Consider the following 20,942-nt stretch of genomic DNA (forward strand, 5'->3'; position numbering starts at 1 on the left):
AAGTACATTATAAGAGAAAAATCTAACAGGAAAATAACTGAAAACAGAAAATCTATTATCTTCAAGGCTCCTGAAACAAGGGTCCTGACACTAGCAACCACTGTAAGTAAAACTGCTCCCGGCAGAAGAATCTGTCGCCCAAGAAGGGAACTCATTCTGCGACACTGAAAAATACGATGCAAAGTTAGAACTCACAAGTCTCCTGTGGGTACCATGGGGAAACAGACAGGCTGGGGATGCTGCTGCAAGCCAAGGGTGTGGTCACAGAAGACATAACTACAGAAGCTAGGCTAAGACAATCGGCTGATCCCTGTAGGTTTTCTCCCCAGCTCCCCCATCCCACTGAAGACTACTAAAGCCCATCATCACCCTGTCAGTTCGGAGCCACACCAGGCCTCTCTAAAGAGCATCTTCAGTGCCAGCACTCTGTGAAGGGTTACTACGATGAAAGAAATGGAAGCGAACGAAAAGCCTTTCCTTTAAATAATAACTTATGTGACTACAGGCTATGTGTTAATTTAAAAACAGAAAATACTCGTTAAAATATTAAATAGATTTTATACTGAAGAAATTGTTATCATTTAAATGAAATATATTAACTTTTTGTTTTGTTTTGGTCCACTCCCCACTGCAGGTGCTGGGATGTGTCCAGCAAGCTGAGTATCAGCTGCTGAGCTACATGCTGAATCCTTCCTCCTTTTCAAAGTCTGGCTATTGCTTTATTACTCGTACTTTGGGCTGGGCCCAGACTTAGACGCTGTCAGCGAGGACAGCCTGCATCTCTTAGCAATCTGCTCCTGCAGCTAGCTCTTCTTTGGTGCCTTCATTCTTTTCCGGCATATTCTACAGCCTCCTTATCTTTCTTAGTGCATTGTTTCTTCAGATCAATATGTCACCATCTGTGCGCTGGACACGTGGAGCAGGTGTGTTCTGGTCCTGCGCCTCTTACATTCTTTGTTTAAGGGATTTCTGACAGCGCAGTAGAGGCCATCACCTTGATGGAGTCTGAAACGCTGTGGGATTCTACCGACTCTTTTGGGGCCCAATGCCAAGGTTCAGGAGTATCTATCAGTCCAGGAATATCTTTTTATTTTTTGTAAACGATAACCAAGTTGAGAACTCTCAGACTGGAAACCACAATGATCCTGAACGGACTTCCTCTATCCAGTTTAAAAAGAATGCCCCTTATTCAATAGCAGGTATGGTCCGTCACAGGTAGAAGGGAGCCTGCTTAATGGGGAAACCTTGGTTTTTGTCCCCACCGCTGAGACCACACAGACCTTGGTCTTTGTCCCCACACCAAGACCACAGTCCTTCCTCTCTTTACCCAGAGCATCAGCAGCTGCTTCTGGGACCTTCTGCGGCCATGCATGCCTCATAGAAAGTATGGTGTTTGTGTGCATCGTTGTCCACTACAGTGAGTTTCTGACAGGGAAGGAGAGCCATGTGCCCTAGGAACGGTGCTGCCCACAATGGGCTGAGCCCTCCTCCACCCATGAAGAACCAAGGCAATCCCTCATAGACAGGCCCACTGCCCTGAAAAGATAATTACTCAATTGACAGTCAATTATTGGCTATATCAAATTGAAGTTAATTTTAAGTAGGACAGGGAGAGAAGAAGTATTTGGGAGAGGCAGGGTTTTTTTTTTTTTAAACTACAGCTAATTTTACATTTGGTAAGTACGTTAATTCAAATTGCAAGTATTTTCTAAAAATGGAAAAATCTAAAAGTAACTTGGGCTTTATGTTTCCAAGAGGACATTTACTCTCTGTAAACTGTTTCACTTTGTGCACTTAACTGTTAATCCTAGGAAACAGAAGTTTTTTCAAATCATAATTAGTCTACTTTAATTGGAATTTAAAAATATTTAAAAAAGAATTAATAAACTCAGTAATTTACAAATTTAACAGGAGTATAAAAACTACAGCTAAGTTAAAAGAAGATGTTAGAAATAGAGGACCTGGGGAGATGGCTCAGCAGTTAAGAGCATTTGGCTGCTCTTCCACAGAACCTGGGTTCAGTTCCCTGAACCCACAATGCAACTAAGAGTCAGTTCCTGGGTATCTGGTTCCCTCTTCTGGCCTCTGTAGGCACTGCATGCACATGATGTACACACACACACACACACACACACACGCACGCACGCACGCACGCATGCACGCACGCACGCATACACATATTTTGAAAACAGAAAATCGACAGCCAACATTTAGAGGTTGTATCTGAAATAAAGGTAAAGTCTGAGGATAGCCCCACACTGTAATCCATCCTTCTCTGAACTTGCCTCTTTGCTCCTTATCTCCCAAGAGAGCAAAATTCTTTAACAAAGGGAAGATTATTATGGCCTGTTGGAGAGAAAAGAGATTCCTTGCTATATTAAAAATTCCCATTTATAAAGACCACTTTCCCTTGATAAGCCCATACCCTCATATGGGTATGTCTTATTTCTTTCTTTCTCTTAACCCTGTGCTCAAGCCTTTATTATTATTATTTTTTTTTTTTAACCACCTAGGTCTAAAACTTATTTCAGCATGGAGGTTAACTCTTCAGGCTGCTTAGATAACACTGTGGAGCTATGCCTCTGCCCCCTCACCATGGGCATTCCTGGGGCTCTTGCCAGGGTCTACCCTGAAGCATTACTGGTGAGTTTACCTGCCACCTGTCTGGTCTGTCTGCTGAGCATGGCTTGTTCTTTACATCTGTGCTTCCTTTGCTTCTGTTTTTCTGACCAGAAGATCCACCTAGCGTTTGGTAAGTGTGACTAGCACAAGGACAGAAATCCTTGTCCTAGTCAGGGTCTCACTGTATGGCCTTAGTTGGCCTTGAATCCACAGAGATCCACCACACACACACACACACACACACACACACACGCGCGCGCGCTATGGGACATAGAGTTTTAACCTCAATATAAATTAAAACATTGAAAAAGCCATAGTTGTTAACAATACCAGAAGACACTGTCTTCAGTTTATATGACAAACATCACCTTTCAATCTTAGCTGCTACAGACACTAAAGTGGCTTCCTCATCCCCAAGTACACCTGGATTTTTTTTGTAACTCTATCATGTGAGTCTCTGATAATTTTTTCATGTTTTTTTTCTCCTGGAGGGAGGGAGAGGTCCAAAGAAGAACTATGCAATAAAACCTGTGGCTACTTCCATTTTTTTTTTCATTCTTTTTTTTTGTTTTTTTGCACACTAAAATAAGTATTTTTGGTATGCTAATGAAAATTCCCATATGGAAATTTAAGTGTCTTTGTGATATATAAAAAGGCCTGAAAGATGTATACTGACTTAGAAATTTAAATACTCTGAATTTCTTTAAAAACTAATGAAAAAAAAAAACTTTGGGTCCATAAACTGTTTCTTAAAACTTTAAAATGCTATTTGTTTATATAAACAGCACTCACTGGAATTGTAAGATAAAAGTTTCATTAAGTTATAATAAAATTTAAGGTCATATAGACTTTGGTAATAATTTCCTTCTAAAACAGATCCTAAAGAAAAAATAATTAAAATTCTATTCATTTATAGTAAATGGATAATGCAAGAAACAACGCATTTTTCCATCCAGAAATATTCTTAGAAGCCAGGCATGGTGGCACATGGCTTTAGTCCTAGCACTCAGGAAGGAGACAGAGGCAGCTGGAGAAATCTGAGTCTGAGGCCAGCCTGGTCTACATATTGAGTTTCAGGTTAGCCAGGGCTACACAGAGAAACCCTGTCTCTAAAAACAAAACAAAACAAAAAGTTGTATGATCTTGGATACCTTTCAATATCTACTTTTCTGCAAAACTATGTGTGCCTGGGTATTGTCTGCGTGAGCTCAGATTTCCACATCCTTTACATGGTAACAACTTGGCAAACTGAATCTGTGCTCCCATGCCATGGTCACTCATGTTTGGCTCCAAAGTAAACTATTTTTTGAGGGAAAAGGCTTTTTATGTGTTGATATGACCATAAGATGATAATATTGCTGCTTTTTACTTGAGTCAGACTTATATACCGAATTCTGTCTGTAGAGAAATGAGTAACAAGAAACAGAGTAACAAGAACCAATTCCGTCATCATCCAACACTCTGCCAACTGGTGACAACCCAGTGGTAAGATCTGCTTCCTCAACTATGCACAGCACAGCAAAGTCTGTGAAACACAAACAATGTCTCATATATAAAACATGCATCCATAATGTATGCACAGACATCTACTTTAGAGCTTTTGTCTCTAAGAATTCCAAAACGCCCCCAAGCAGAGGAGACTGAGGAGTCCTTCTTACCTGGTAAATATCCGAAAGACTGCTGCTGCCAGAGTCACTGGTGATGCTACATCCTGAATGGCTGGAGGACACGTGGGTCACCTGTGGGTGGAGGCTGTCAGTGAGGTGGAGCTTTGTGAAATCTGCGGGGAGCTACGGAAGCAGCAGAAGAAAAAGAAAAAAGAATGGGCTTACAATTTGAATTGAGAGCTTCAAGACACTTAAAACTATGATGCTGCGCCCACTGCAAAGCACTGAGCACCAGGAAAGATACTTCCATCCACAGACTCAAAACTAGTCAATACTGTCCTATTAACCAAATTCACAAAATGTTAAAGTGCATGAGCATACAATGAACCTTAATAGTATTAAACTAGATGTCTAAATACGTGGGTTAAGCGATTAAGACACATGGATGAACATTTAATTTGGTAAAGTACAATTTTCAAGTAACAAATTACCCTAGCTCTATTTGTTAGCAATTGCCAACCAATGCAACTTTGTAACAAGTTTAGCTAGCTAGCTAGGGAAACAGACTTCTGGTTCATTCATGTTCAAATAATATTTAAAACTTGGTTTTTTTTTTAAAGCAAGCATCCTGGAAGCACTGAACCATATTGCCACTTACTAGGTTATATGAAAAGTGATAAAACACCTAGGAACTTGACATTTAAGCTTCTACAGACAACATTCACTTTTCTATACACATACCCCCCCCCTCCTTGTTTGCCCACAAGGTTAAATGCACCATCCCAATAGTACTGACAAGTAATGAATTAGAAAACATACGCTAGTTGGAATGGTAAGACACCAATCATACTTTTGTTTGCTGCTGCATACTGATCCTATTTCGCTAGTAAAATCTAGTAAGGGCTTGCCTTAGAGATCTTCCAGTCACTCCTTATACCCTCGTCCCCTCTTCAAAAATGTAGTGGTGCCACATAGTTAGAATAAGACTTCCAAGGAGATGCTTAGGATTTAATCCATAAGCTTTGATGCTGTAAGAAAAATGGATTTCCACCCTACATTCACTCAGACCTGCCTAGATGCCAACACTCTCCGTCCTACGTATACATGTTTCCCGGTAGTTACAAGTCTGTTACTAAATACTACTGTCAACTTTATGACACACAAAGTACATAAATCTTAAATATGAATTTATTATACAGTGTGCAATTAGATGGAAAATAGATAAAAACTCCTATGTTCACAGATATCAGAGAAGTGTCCGGTAAACATGCCGCAAACATTACCTGTCTCCCATGTGTGCTCACTGAAGATGCTGTGAGATACACACAACTTAGGAGAATAGCAACTTCTCCATCGGTGCTAGACAGGTGTATCAGCATGCCTACATTCAGAATCTATGCCTATACTACAAAATAAATAACCGAAACCTAGTGATTACCACTCATAAATATGACTGAGATTGACCTGTGCCACGTGGAATTTTTTAATTAAACATGTCAAATGAACTTACAAATACCTAGTGAATTTGTCCTCACTCAAAGCTCGCAGGAATCCTCTCAAGATCTACTCCCGGGACACCCTTCCTGCCTGCCTTCACTTTGTGGAGAAGGCTGGAGTGGTCAGGGCTCGAGACCCGCCCAGCTCTCGTGTGCTACTGTGGACTCGCCCATGCCTGCTACAGCAAAATGGTTCCCTAAGTCAAGAACTGCAGACTAAAAGGGTACCGGTTTTACTCTTAACAATTCAGTTCCATTTATCACGTGTTTGCTGGCTCCCTAGTGTGACAGATGCTCAGCTAGTAGCAGGGACTACAAAGATGAGTAAGATGTCTCCAATCGCAAATGCAACCTCTGCTAACCCAGAACTCACAGACAAGTGTTAATGAGCAGCAGAAGAGGAAATTAAATCTATTTTTTTAAATTGTTATTTTTAACTGCTGGAGATCAAACTCGAGCCTGTGCTATGTGAGGCAAGCTCTCCCCGCCACTACTGACCCATGCCCCGAGTTCCCGTACTAGTTTGAACTCCCTTCCCACCATCTGTGTTCCATGGGTGAGAGCACAAAATAATGACGTACCAAACTCAGAGTAAATGGTAATTAAATACTTCCTAAAATTAGAAACAGAAATACAGATGCCCTGTATAGGACACACACAGAAAAAATCTTTTGCCATAAATGGAAATAACAACACAGACATAAATTTTATTGAGTATGGGTATGGATCAAGGTCGCAGGAAGCAAAGGCTATAAAAGGCATCCCTGTGAGGTGCAGTGGGATGTGCACTGGTTTGGTCCTACCAGGCCTGATGGAGAAACAGCCAGAGGCTGCTGGGATAATAAGAGCTCTTGAGAGTCAAACAAAACAACAAAGTGTGGGTGTTGGAAATGCTGAGGCTGACAGGTGCAGGCCCCACGTTCCAACCAGGCTTCCGTCTAGATTAACCTCTTCTAAACAGGCACACTGTACAAGCCCCACGCTCCAACCAGGCTTCCGTCTAGATTAACCTCTTCTAAACAGGCACACTGTACAAGCCCCACGCTCCAACCAGGCTTCCGTCTAGATTAACCTCTTCTAAACAGGCACACTGTACAAGCCCCACGCTCCAACCAGGCTTCCGTCTAGATTAACCTCTTCTAAACAGGCACACTGTACAAGCCCCACGCTCCAACCAGGCTTCCCCCTAATGGGGGAGACTCACTGGGAGTCTAGATTAACCTCTTCTAAACAGGCACACTGTACAAGCCCCACGCTCCAACCAGGCTTCCCCCTAATGGGGGAGACTCACTGGGAGTCTAGATTAACCTCTTCTAAACAGGCACACTGTACAAGCAAAAGTCAGTATTTTGCTCTGCTCCCAGCTTGACCCAGTGCTGACTTATACTGTTAGTGCAAAGGAATTGCCTCACGACTTCAGCCCTAAGTCTGTTTTAAAAAAAAAAAAAGTAAGTTTTATGAACCTGGGACTATACCCAATAATTATCTTACTAAAGCAAATAAAGGAAAACTAACAAATTTTAAGCACTCTGATCTTTAAATTTTTTATTTTAATTATTTGTTTGTGCATATATATATATGTCTGTGTCTGTGCCGTAGCACTCTGGAAGACAGGGCAATTTGTATCGGTTGGCTCTCCTCTTCAACCGTGTAGTTCCCAGGGACCAAACACAGGCTCTGTCGGTTAGAATCAAACACCTCTACCTACTGAGATGTTTCACTGGCCCAGCATTTCAATCATAACACCAATATATTAGCTAGAAATTCACTAGTAATATAATCCAAAGGAATCTGTTATATATTGCAGTAACATATATGGATATATTATTGTTCAAATTGTTCACAGATCCCTACAGTTCTAAAAATATATTACTGGTAGACCACAAACAAGCATTTTTGTTTGTTAGGTTGAGTGTTTTGTTGATGCTGTTTTGTTTTGGTTTTGGTTCTTTTAAGACAGGGTTTCTCCGTGCAGCCCTGGCTGTCTTGGAACCTGCTCTGTAGACCAGGCTGGAATGGAACTCATTGAGATGGGTGGGTTTTTGTTGTTATTGTTGTTGTTTTTGATTTTGTTTTTATGTTTTGTTTTGTTTTTGTTTTTTGAGACAGGGTCTTACTAAGTAGTTCTGGCTATGCTGAAACGTGACATGTAAAACAAGCTGGCTTTGAACTCAAACAGATTTTTGTTGTTGTTTTTTAGTTTTCAAGGCAGGGTTTCTCTTTGTTGTCTTGGCTGTCCTGGAACTCTGTCGACCAGGCTAACCTGGAACTCACTGCGATCCGCTTACCTCTGCCTCCCAAATTCTGGGTGTTTCCTGCTTACGGCACATGTCAGCATGGTAGCGCTCACGGTAAAATCTCAGACTAGAGACGAGTGGCTGACACAAAGTCATTTAGAAAGGAGTTAACCACAAACAAAACACTTCCTGTATGAACTCAGGTTTAAAAGGCAATACTAGTTGTTGCTGTTGGTATAGACCTGTAATCCCAAGTACTCTGGAGGCTGAGGCTGTGAGGACAAATTCATAGCCCGCCTGCCTGCCTGCCTGCCTGCCTGCCTGCCTGCCTGCCTGCCTGCCTGCCTGCCTACAGAATGCAAAGCCAACCTAGGCAATTCAGTGAGCCGCAGCCACCACCACGAAAAATCACTAAAAAGAGAGGGGGGTGCAGTTCAGGGTGAGAGCACTTGCCTGGTTTAATTTCAACCCCACTATCACAAAAAAAAAACCCAATAAACAAAAACAAACAAACAAAAAAACCGACCATCCCCCTGACTATGTGCATGCATATTCCTTTGACCTGTTTCTACTAAAAATCAGTCTATAATGTTGCCAACTTTTGTCTTTTAAGATGACATCTTGAAAAATCCCAGGACAACTAAACGCTATTATACATCAGAAACAAAAGTGTTCCACAACTGTTGAACCCAGGCTCTCAATCAATATAACTCTGTCCTCAAATTCTTCGTTGCCAATATTCTCCAAAGAAAGCCAACAGTTTTGTACAATATAAAGTTATTTTTCTCTTTTTGGGGGGCGAGGGGGGGAGCATAGGGGGAATGATGCTCGGATGACCTAGGAGAGCGCCGGACCACCTATCTCCAGACCCACAACGTGAATCTCTTCTGCTCACACACATACATAATGGAAAGAAGTGACCATTTTCTACTTGCATTATGATGCACGGAATTTTTCTTCTAAATTCTTCTAAAAATTTCAGACACTGTAATTTTTCTTCTAAAGAAACCCACCAAACCCCTAATGATTTATAAGACTGAAGCAGTCTCTAAGCTCCTACCACGTAAAAAAAGACACAAGTAAGTCTAACATAGACCCGAATGGATTGCCCTCTGCTCTCAATCTTCTCAAGTCAGGTGACTATGGACAAGTTAGTCAATGTCTGCGCCCTGGCTTCTTGTGTGAAATGAACAGCACACAATAAAGTCGTCACTCCATCCTTCTTTACTGACCTGCTCATCACTTTTCTGCACATGAGCAGAACGTCTCTGAGCAGCCATAGCTGACACTATTAGTCTAATACCTCACATACTATGTGGCTCCCGAAAGTCTACATAAAAGATTCTCAGTAAATGATTTTAGTGTAGTAGAGGAGTTCACTGCTTCTTTCGAAATGATGAACATCTCAGTGAGTCTGTGCTTTAGGTGTATAGTCTTATTACGCTTGTAAATGCCTATAGCCACATCTGCCCAGACGTACACTACTTGACCACAAACCCTTATTTCTGCCACACAGAGGCTGCCTCCAGGATGGACTGAACAGAAACCCACTGGAGGAAGTTGAAGAAGACCTGTGCTCTATCTCAAGAGTTCTTTATTATTTTCCTATACTATAGTGCCTTAGAAGGAGCTATAAGAGACACTTTACATAAAGATATGGCTTATGTTCCTAAGTATTCCACATAGCTTTCTAACTATGAACCTTTACATGCTGGAATTAGCTGTTGAAACATGGTACAGATTGAGTATCCCCAATCTGAAAATCTGACACTGGGAACTCCTGGCTCATTGTGGTAGAAAATGCCACATTTGACCTCATGTAAAATTTCGTGTCTGCCAAAGACACATGTGTATAAAACCACTCTTAGGGTATTTAAATCATACATGAAACATAAATGAGTTTCATGCTTTGACTTGGGTCAAGGATATCATATTACGAAGATGAGAACATCACCACCCCATCCCACGGCACTGGCAAAATCCCAACTCAAACTGTTGGCCCCAAGCCTTCACGATAAAGGACGCTCAATCTGAGTACAGGAGCCTTCTCCCAAAGCAGAAAGGCCACCTTCACACTTTTCTCAAGCTTAGAATTATAAACTTTATCTGTCATACTGCTGGGCAAATCTTTTCTCTTTCTTTGACAAGTTCTCACGCAGCCCAGGCTGGCCTTGAACTCATCCTTGAACAAGGATGACTCTGAACTACTGATCCTCACACCCCTACCACTTGACTTCTGACATCATGGGGGAGGGGCTACTACAGTGCAGAAGAACCCCCCTGACTTCCGTCTGCTTATAGACACTTGTGCAAAAAAAAAAAAAAAAAATTCCAAAACCTCCTGAAAAATTCCAGAACCTCTCTGGATCGTGTCTGACACTCTTGGATTGAAAGCAGGACAGCCCTCTCAAGCTGCCCTCCCCAGGAGCCCCTGCACCTTATCTCGTCCCTTCCACTTTCTTCTGTCTCTCCTCCCCACACTTAGATCTGTACAAAGGCCTTTTCTTAAAAAATTCCAATTGCTTCATAAAAGGAAAAAGAACAACTGTTGGCAATCATGGGAAGACTGACACATGCCTGTCGGCCCAGTGAGTGATAGAGGAGGCAAAGACAGGAGAATCTGCAGGAAGCTCGCCTTTTATTTTCTTAAAAAAAATTTTTTTTAAATTCACCTGGTTAGCATGCCACCTAGTTTAACTCAGAAGCTAGCTCCGTTGTATGTTTTCTCTTACTGTTAGTGACAACCACGGTCGTTATTTTGGATGTACACACTAGCAAGAGGGCAATGTGCTGTCTGTTGCATATCTAGGACAAGCCCAGGAGCTGCCCCTCACTGTTGCAGACCAGGAAGCTTGAACCATCATATGCTTGTCCAGAGCCCCCAGGTGAGAGTCTCCATGTGTCTATGACTGTGTATAAGGCTGGTAACTGAACACAACACAACACAAAACACACTAGCTATATGGCTGGGCAAAGACTATACATTCAATAACATTCCACAAAGACCAAGACTGAGTTCTCTGCCTCTTGTTTTCCAGTGCTCCCACGACAGCTGCCATGGAAGCAGTAATCCCTGAAGAGGGGGAGTTGCTGGCAATAGCAGCAGGGCGCTTCTAGAATCATCTACACTCAAGCTTGATGAGCCTCCCAGGAACGGTGCTTAGTTATCCCAGATGAGAAAAATACTCACTAGAGTATGGAGTTCGGGAAAAGAAAGAGTAAAAATCAAAGAGAAAGATTCGTAAGGACTCTATGGAGGATTCTAAGCTGTCCTCCCTGTGAACGAAAATAAATATAGGGGTTCCTCTAATATCTCAAATCCCTGTATGGAGATGGCATACGGTTTGCATGTGACCTATGTGCAGCCTCTCCTAGACCTTACATCATCTCTAGATCACTCGTAACTAACGGAACACAGATGCTATGCGTGTTCACAATGCATTGCTTCTGAAACAAAAGCCTCAAGAGACTTCTAGATTCCGTGTAGCTGCTGTTTCTCACTTCAGGTATTTCTGAGCCATGGCTGATAGGGAGAGCCAACTAACCACAGTTTGTTTGAGAAGAAAGCATCACACAGAATCAAAAGCCTTACCTAGTAGGCAATTTTGAGCTACTTAAAAGCTGTAGCACGGTCTTAAACACACATGCACAGATGTACTTAAGCCTACATACAATGAATGCAATGACCGTTCTTTGACAGACGTCCAGAAGACATTTCCCATCTTCTCTTACGGTTACATAGATACCATGCAATGAATCGAAGTCTATGGGGTGGGAATAATCAGAACTGTACTGATGACAATTTCTGCAAAGACCCTCTGGAATCTATCCCCTTCCCTTAGTGAGAGCCATGCTGAAAACAATACAACAGAGCTACATGCTTTGAAGGAGGCCAGGAACTTCCACTCCGTACTTAAGGCAGGAAATGCCCATCAATCAAGAATATAGGATCTTACACAAAGGATAATGGACTTCAATTGTATTAAAACTACCGTATTTTGTTTGGTTGGTAAAACAGCAAATATGAACTCAAAAAAACTATACTTATTCTCATGAACTACCTATGGGAAATTTAACACAGTAAAATCTATAAAAAATCTTTAACATCCTTACGGAGAAAGGTGTGATTAACACTCAGACCTCTCACTCCACAGGATCAGGCTCAATGTGGATCAAACAAACACTAAAGTCCATTTACTTATCCAGTTAATTATGCGGTCAAATATTTACTGAATTCCAGGCTTGCTAGCTAGAGCAAAAAGGAAAGCTGACTCCAAGTTTACTGCACCTACCAACTAGTAGATGGAAACAGATAATTAAGGGAGAAAAGTGTCACTCAGTGGTAAGAACAGCCTTCAGCAACAATGAAAAGTAATTGAAGGGACAGACAGTGACCTCACGGCCATGGAGACTATGCTCATAACATGTGAGTCCATGAACAGTTTTTCACATATACAGAGAGAGCACTTCCAATCACTTCCCCCATCGTTTCCTGTCAGTTTCTGCGCTGGGCACACACACGGTTTAGGTAATTTCAACTGTTATGCTCTAGTGTCTCTCCCAGGTGTCCACACTGCCCGCTTCTTCTGGAAGAGTCTCCCCTGCCCTCTCCACTATGACTTCTAGAAAACTGCCTGTCACAGAACTTACATACCCTGTACAGTAGCTGCTGATGTAACGAGCAGTTCTCTTGCCACCCTCACACAAGCACAGCAGGTAGTGAACACCTCCCCTCCATGAATTCTCAGCCCAGAGTGGAGCCAGAGACCCCGCACTTGAACGAAGCAGAATGGGGTAGCAGCCTGACCCCACCGTTCTCTCTGCCAGATCTGTCACCGCCCCCTCTATCAGCCATTATATGTAGCACCATCAGAATACAGCTAAATGATTTTTACTACAAAAGAGGAATGAAATTCTCTTCTTTCCGAAATGAAGTTAAGCAACAAGTTTCCCATAAAGCCAGGACAGAGGAATTAAGAATGAAACTTCTTGAACTTAAAAATTTTCAACTTCCTGACTCTCGGATTGCGACAGAGGAGCCTGGCAGAGGGGCACAACTCCACTCAAAGCTTCAAGGCTCATTCTTTCACTTAATTATTCAACAGGCACACTGATTTACTGCCATGGCTCAGGAGCTAGAGCGATCGGGACCGGCTACACTGCACACTCCTGGAGGAAGGAGCCTGAGCAAGAGTAACAAGAGATGTTAGAAAGCACAACCAGAACTGCTTGTGTGGCTGCAGTGAGGGCTGGGGACAGAGTGGGTGGCCCGGGAACTGGGAAGGGACTGAGCACAAAGGAGCCAGTCAAACCAAGACCTACAGGAAGAGAAGAGGACGGCGGGGAGTGGTATCCCAGGGAAAGGACAGAGAGTAAAGCCGCAGCTGCGCTGGGCGAGCCATGGGGGCTGGCCAGGGCAGGGGATGTACACTCGAAGCTGTGACAGCCCACAGTTTGCAGCCAGGAAGGTAGAATGTGGGCATCAGGGACAAGAGTTACTATAGCGGTCTTCCTAGGAGCTGAATAGAGACGTGCTCTTTGAACAAGTGGTTGATAATATCCACTTATGATTTCTAAGACCGTCCAGAAAGGGGCTGGAGGAAAAGGAAAGTGAGAAACAAGTCCACCTGGAGTGCAAGGTGCCAAGCAGACCACAACACACACACAAACACAGACACACAGACACACAGACAGACAGACAGACAGACAGACACACACACACACACACACACACACCTGCAGCAAGCCTCTCAAACCTAACAAGAATCTGGAGGGGCCTCAGTATTCCACTATTCAACTTTTTCAAATAATAAAAATTCTGTCTGTTGAAAGCACTGTAAAGAGATGGCAAGGGTCACCACTAATTCTTAAAATTCAGTGATATTACACAAACAGATAAGCAAGTTTCTTAAGCACATGCTTTTGGCCCAGTTACAATTCCCAATGACTACAAAATGCTATTTAATAATAACAGATGCTATTTTCAATCAGCACCTAGCATCACCAGTCGGCACTAGGAACTCTCAGACGACACTGGCTGTAGAAGACATGGTCAGCTCCAGGTTGGCGGGAAAAATCACTTTCCTGCTCGGTGGCTCATCTTACCCACTAGTGTGGACCAGGCAAGAGATCAGCCCTACACACCCAACCAGAGAGTTATGAGAACACAGAGAAGGCTGGAGTAGGAGGATTCCAGAGTCATGAGGCACTAAGCAAATGTGAGTTGTATTAAAGCACAAGGCCAGGCCTGCTAGGGTTTAAGGGTTCATTCAGCACAATCTCTTTCTTCAGTTGAGCCTAGGAAAGGGTTACTAGAATATCTATCACCAATGCACAGCACTGCTAACACAAGAGTTCAGGCTATACTTTCATATAATAGAAAAACCAACTTAAACAGCACCCAACATTTGTACATTGTAAATGATAACATTACCTGTGGAAGCAGTATTACTTTTAAAAATACTAAAAAGGAGCAGTAACTTGCAAGTCATTATTAATGGCATTAGTTAACATAGTTACAAATTAACATAGTATTTTAAACATAATCTTGTCAAATATGCACTCATGGCTTAACACTGTAATGTCCAGATCATTTTACTTAAGATGACAGTTGGACTTGATAAAATAAGACTCCTGAGTGTCCCCAGCTAACACCAAACAACCAACCAATCAACAAGTTCCTGAGTTTCCTATCTCACCATTGCCCCTGTCATAATAATCCATACTTATAGTCTCCCTAAGTAGAATTGTCTGATTTCTAAAATTTCATTCATCTAAAATTCCTAAGTAGCTTAAACACAGAAAATGTTTGCCCCTAAGGTAACTTTTCAGAATATCTAGAACTTGGGACAAAATCCTGGAATACTCCTAACCTCTCGACAAAATCCTGGAACACTCACTCCTAACCTCATGACAAAATCCTGGAACACTCACTCCTAACCTCATGACAAAATCCTGGAACACTCCTAACCTCACTTGCCTCACTTGTCCCATCCATGAGGACACTCACCTATGATGGTGAGGCTATACCCTGGACAGCCACACTGCTTTCAAGTTATGACAGGGAAACCAGAACTGAGATCATAATCAACCAGATCACACTTGATCAGGGCTGCTTAACTATGTATACCACTTGCCCCCTATCCCACTTCCTTCTCTGTTTAGATCTAGAGCTCATGCAGCCCACTAAAGACAAACTTAAGCTCCTTGGGCCCCATTTTCTAACCACTGATAGACATGACTGACATTCACTGACATGGATAGCCTTATCTCATCTGTTGGAACTCCCAAGCCAGGCTTCCACTCTGAAACTATGGTTCCAATGAATCACATCTAAGTGCAATAAATAATAATAATAATAAATAATAATGATCAAGACGACTTATGGTGAAAACGGTATTTTGATACTGTAAGGGATATATTCTTTGGGGTAGAAAGATTGTTAAGAGCTAGAGGAACAAGGAGTTTCCTGTGAGGATGTATCGTCTGCTAATGTCAGACGCTATACCTATAAAGTCTCACCAACATGACGGCCTGAACAAGCATTGAACAGATATGACACTAACAGATATGCCCGTGTGGGCAGGAGAAAGCCCATGAAGTCTCAACTCAACACAAACATGTATATATATATATCCACATGTTCAACAGTTCATGAAAAAGAGGCCATGAATTTGAAAGAGAGCAAGGAATAGTCCGTAGTAGGGTTTAAAGGGAAGGAAGAGAAAAATGATGACATCATATTATAACCTCAAAAGTGAAAGAAAGAAAACATTCAATAATTAAGTAATGCTAAGGGGAAGTAAGCATCTCCAGCTGTCTTTCCTTTTGAGGTAAGGCACTAATTGTGAGTTGTATATGTGAGTGTACACATGCCAGTAAAAAATATATAAGGTAACAGAAATATAAAACAAGAGTTCCCTTATATTGTTGAAGTTTGGTTAAACACCTAATCTGCTCCTAGAATCTTCTAAAGAAGTTGGGGAATGTGTAGTGTCCCCCACTGCCGAAATACAGTCAAAGTCCGTGAAGTATGAATGGAGCTAGATGCTACTGTTTGGGTCACCATGCCCAAAAGAACCCCGCTCTTCGGTGCTTCCAATGGTACCAACAGTACAGACAAGATGCCTAAGATAGGGAACCTTCTTTATCTCTCTCACTGGAGAGTCGAGCCGAGAAAAACTGAGGCACACACCAAATACAGAGTGTCAAACAAATCCGATAGGTGATCAACCAAACAAGCCCTGGTCTGCCGTTCTATAGCTGTGGAAAACTGGAGAGCAGCAGGAGAAGCCACAGGGATGGAAAGCGGTCTCTAGGGAATGTAAGAGAATTAATTAAGGGGGACACTTAATTACAAGGTGAACAATCAATGTATACCTCAAAAGGAGGGAGAAGGCAATACATTATCTGACTTTCAAGAGTTTGTATGTTCCATGAAAACGGTCCAAATCTACGAGGAATTTTAAAATAAATGGAGAAGATGCAAATGCCCAGCCGTATTTAAGTGGGGAAAGAAGGGACAGGTGGCTAGTGGAACAGACACCTCCAAATTCCCCCACGACAGTGTCACTTATCCCTGTAAAATGAAAGGGCCAAGCAGCAACCTCACATTACCATGTGACTTCTCTCCAGGCGATCGATCACCAGGGCCATAAATTTTATTTAGTATTAATATTTATTACTTATTTATCTTTTGAAATGATCAAGTTCTCAATTCCCAAAGGATTCCTTAGGGTGTGTGAGCAAAAGGAAGCTTACTAATAAGCTTCTTCCTCCAGGACAGTGCTGACGGGCGGGGTCAGCAGACCAGAAGACACAGGCAGGCGCCATTCTTGGTTGGCTGATGTTGGGACAAGTTTGAAAGGAAGAACTAGTGAGCTGGAGAAAGTGAAAGGGGAAGCCACAGCAGAGCTATGGGGGTGCTGGCAGGTGGGGGTGGATTTTGGAGACGTTGGGTGACTTTTCTGATACAGAAACTTTAACCAGAAGTTGGTCACTAAACTACAGACAGTTTCAGCACAACACAGCCGGAAGCCAGCCAAGTTACTCTTAGCACGTGAGGATGTGGGCATTAGCTATTCTTCTGTACAGCTTCTCAGTTTTTTATTGCATGCAAATTTGGGGAGGGGGTGGAGAATAAAGTCACAGCTCAAGAATCTGGCAAGCCCCTAAATTCCACGGTAAAGAAGCATTAAGAAGCTAGGGATCTGAGTCACTTAATATCAGGCTTCGGCGAAAGTCTTAGACGGTTATATAACAACACTCATTTTAAGAACAAGAAAGGTTTGCTCTTTTAAAAAATAAAAGTCATGGATGCAGCACTTCTTTTCCGCTTTTCATACTATGAAGTTGTTAAGCTGGATTCTTCCATATAATAAAATTTGTATCACATATATAAAATGTCTTTGCTTTTTCTCTAAACTGAAAACTCACACTTTAGACTGAAGCCCATTATTAATCAGATTCCCCAAGAAATATCCTTCTTTGATGTTAAAGTAATTCATCTATTTCTCGGTGATAGTGATTCATATTTGCAATGTATGGTAAAATAGGATGGATTCCATTATATAATCAAAATATCGCTGAATTCACATATCATCGAACAACTGTGTTAAAAATATTGGCCCATTCTTTAAGCCCGGGTCTCCCCACCATGCAGACAGCACATCAGAACCAACAGCAGAAGTTTTCACTCGAGCCCTGATGATCTGACACACAGCAGGCTCAACCTTTACATTTGCAAAAATGAAAGAACATTTACTTGAAAATTAATTCTTTTTTTTGCATGTCCATTTGAATTATTTCCTGAAGCTAGGTAAAGTAAAATTAGGGTAGGAAATTCTATGTTTATGGTAAATGACGAGAATCCTTATGGCTCTCGTCCTAAGAGAACAAGTGTCGCAAACAACACGCACAGATAGGCAGAAGCAGAAAGAACTTCCTCTCAGCATTGGAACGGGAGGAGAGCAATCAGAAGATATCATAACTTCACTCAAACACGGGGTTTAGAACAAGAAAGCAAATAACCATGTGTTCTCTCTTATATGCTCGGCATTAAATTTAAATTATCTTTCCCAAACAAGAGGTTTGTTTATCAAGGGAACATGCAATATGCACAATTAAGAAGACTACAACTCCCACATCCTGTCCTTTACATTATTTTCTTTTTCAAAGAAAACAGCACTTATGAGCTTCATAACTATTTTAAATCCCGAATCGTATTGTAATAGCAAAGCACTGTAGAGCATAATACAAAATGGCACAATTAAATATGACCCTGAATTTCATGCTTCTGTAATCTATATTAAGTGGAGAACAAATAAAAACCTTCTACCTAGATCATTTATGTAAGGAAGGTAAACTAGAAAGATCGGCCTTAGGAAGAAATAGAATACATACCATGATATAGTTCTCTTTCGTTAGAAAAGGCAAGAAGAAGGGGTTTAAATTAAGACTTGGTGTATAAAAGCTGAAAGCATAGAATTTGTATCCACATAATGAACTGATGTCTCCTCTAAAGACGTCAGATTGCTGCTCAGCTAAACTATCTAAAAATACCTCCTTGCAAACACACACGGAATGACTACAAAGACAGGTCTTACTAAGCAGCTCGACTTGCACAAAATCACTTAATAAGTGAGGAAAATGGTGAAGCACTAAGGTAAAAATTAATGCGATTTTTTTCACATCAACTGTGATTCTTTTATGAGCTATTTTGCAACCAATTCCAATTTGCAGAAAACAGCTAATGAAGGATCCGTAAAATGAATTTTAGCTGATTTAAGATGGCCAACAGATACTCATATGCTACACTCAAAACCAAACCAAAAAATCCACAAAACAACAAGAACAACAACAAAATAAATAAATAAAATTAAATTAAATAAAAAACAGTGTTTTTGAAAGGAGTGATGGCCCAGGCCTGTAATTCTGGTACTTGGGGGGATGAGGCAGAAGAACTTCCATAATTCAACGTCAGCTTCTTTTACACAGGATGTTCAAGGCCACCTAGGGCTACACAGTTAGTGAGAACCTGTCTCAAAATAAAACAAAACAAAGAAAAAAAAAGGGGGGCGGTTACAAAGACCCACCAAACTTGCGGATCAATGTTCACATTAAAAATCAAGAGAAAGAAACATTTCTAGCTGAAGAAACCAAAGGAATCCATAAATAACACTGGGTGCCACCGACGACACGACAGAGACCATGAAAACCAGTCCCGAACATGTTAACAACCTCTGAGCGTCACACAGCCATGAAGGAGAGGAAGACTGTGGCCCACACATGAAGGACAGAAGCAGGAGAGGGTGACCATCGAGGTAGAAAGCTAGCAATCATGAGCCGAGCCATGCATAAGTTTGCAAGAAAATCCCGAGAACATGAACTTCTAAAAGCATCAATTTTAAAAATATTTTCCATATTTAAAGCAAGCTGTCATCGGTAAAACACAAAGACTCTCACTTTTACTTTAATATTGTTTAGGAATCAGACATGAAGCACTTAAAAGGAGTGATGACTATATTAATTTTCAAAACACTTGTGAGGTAGAGAAGTATAATCACCGTCTCCATTTTGTAGAGCACACAAAACAAGTGGCTTGTCTAATCACTGCACAGTAATCATAGCTAGTAAATATCAAGAGAGGCCTGAGCAAACTAGTCAGCATCAGAATAAAGAATCCAAAGAAGTTGTGAGATCCCCTCCATACCCAGGAGAAGCAGTAGTAGGAACTCAACCCTGGGTCTTGCCTATGCCAGGCAGATGCTCTATTAATTAGCTATATCCCCAGCCCAGGGTGTGGGCACACACACATACATAAGCGCATAAACGCATGCATAGTGTTTTATTGTTTTATTATTATTATTTCTATGTAGTATTGTTTTATTCTCCCACACACACACCAAAAATCAGCCAACAGCAACAACAACCCCCCAACCACAGTGGTACTCGTTTCTTCCCATCGCTGTGTGGGAAGGGCCACATGAGCATTCTCTTTTGAAGATCCCCATTGGCATAATGGGAAATGACACACCACCAACACTTCATGGAGTTCGCTCAACTGTGATGCGTCAGTAGGAAGCTCGTCTCCTCTCAGGTGTAGGGAGTGCACCAAATGCACTCATTAGCTTTATATAAATCACCTAAAGCTGTGTTTGTTGTTTATTTCTGTGACAGAATCTCTGAGAAAACAACTTGTGGGGGTAAGGATTCATTTTGGTTCACCGTTTTGGAGATGTCAGCCCACGGCCACTTGGCTCCACTACTGCTGGGCCTGGACACAGGGAGGCAGAGCTCCACAACTGGACACTCTGTGCAGACTGCAGGAAGCGTCGGGCTAGATAAAGCTGTCAAGGGAATGCCCCCAGTGACCCAGCTCCTCTAACCCGCCCCACCTCCTTACTGTCCACTCAGCCATGGACCGATTCAGAGGGATTATTCATCCATTGATGGAGTAAGAGTCCCATTGCCAAGTATCTAACAGATAATTATCTAACAGACAGAGCTCAAAGAATGAGTCTTCTGGAAGACACCTCATTTCCAATCACAACAGAAGGTGACATCTTTTTTATGGCAGCCTAGATGACACTTGAAGTATGGAACAAGAGTGAGAGCAGATGCACAAACAAAGTCAGCACTTAACTACAGTGAGGGAGAGGGTGTTCTAATGCTGCCTAGCGCAAAGCCCTACCCACCACCAACCCATGGAGACTGAGCCCGGAGCAATGGCACTGCCAAGCCAGGGTGGGAACAGCTATCTTTGCTGGATTTGGGATAATACAGTTTTTGTTTTGTTTTCGTTAAAGGTGTCCAGAGAATAAGTGCTATAGTTGAAGGGAGTTTTTTTTTAAAGATTTATTTTACATGCATTGGTGTTTTGTCCAGATTCATGTCTTTGTGAGGGTGTTGGATCCCCTGGAATTGTAGTTACAGACAGTTGTGAGTTGCCATGTGGGTGCTGGGAATTGAACCCTGGTCCT

At 41.9% G+C, this 20,942-nt stretch overlaps 1 protein-coding gene across 11 annotated transcripts in view; it reads right to left on the reverse strand.

The window, feature by feature from the left end:
* The window catches only part of Rapgef2 (Rap guanine nucleotide exchange factor 2), a 202,411-nt gene that overhangs the window by 44,925 nt on the left and 136,544 nt on the right, over positions 1-20,942 (reverse strand). For all 11 annotated transcript variants that reach the window (XR_012908114.1, XR_012908115.1, XR_012908117.1 and 8 more), the window contains one exon: positions 4,281-4,412. Coding sequence is in view for 7 of the 11 variants with exons in the window: in XM_075950925.1 (XP_075807040.1) it covers positions 4,281-4,412 (132 nt within the window). In the remaining 4 variants the exon portion in view is untranslated. The remainder of the gene's footprint in view (positions 1-4,280; positions 4,413-20,942) is intronic.

Source organism: Microtus pennsylvanicus, chromosome 16, assembly GCF_037038515.1.
Source record: "Microtus pennsylvanicus isolate mMicPen1 chromosome 16, mMicPen1.hap1, whole genome shotgun sequence".
NCBI classification, from domain to species: Eukaryota; Metazoa; Chordata; class Mammalia; order Rodentia; family Cricetidae; genus Microtus; species Microtus pennsylvanicus.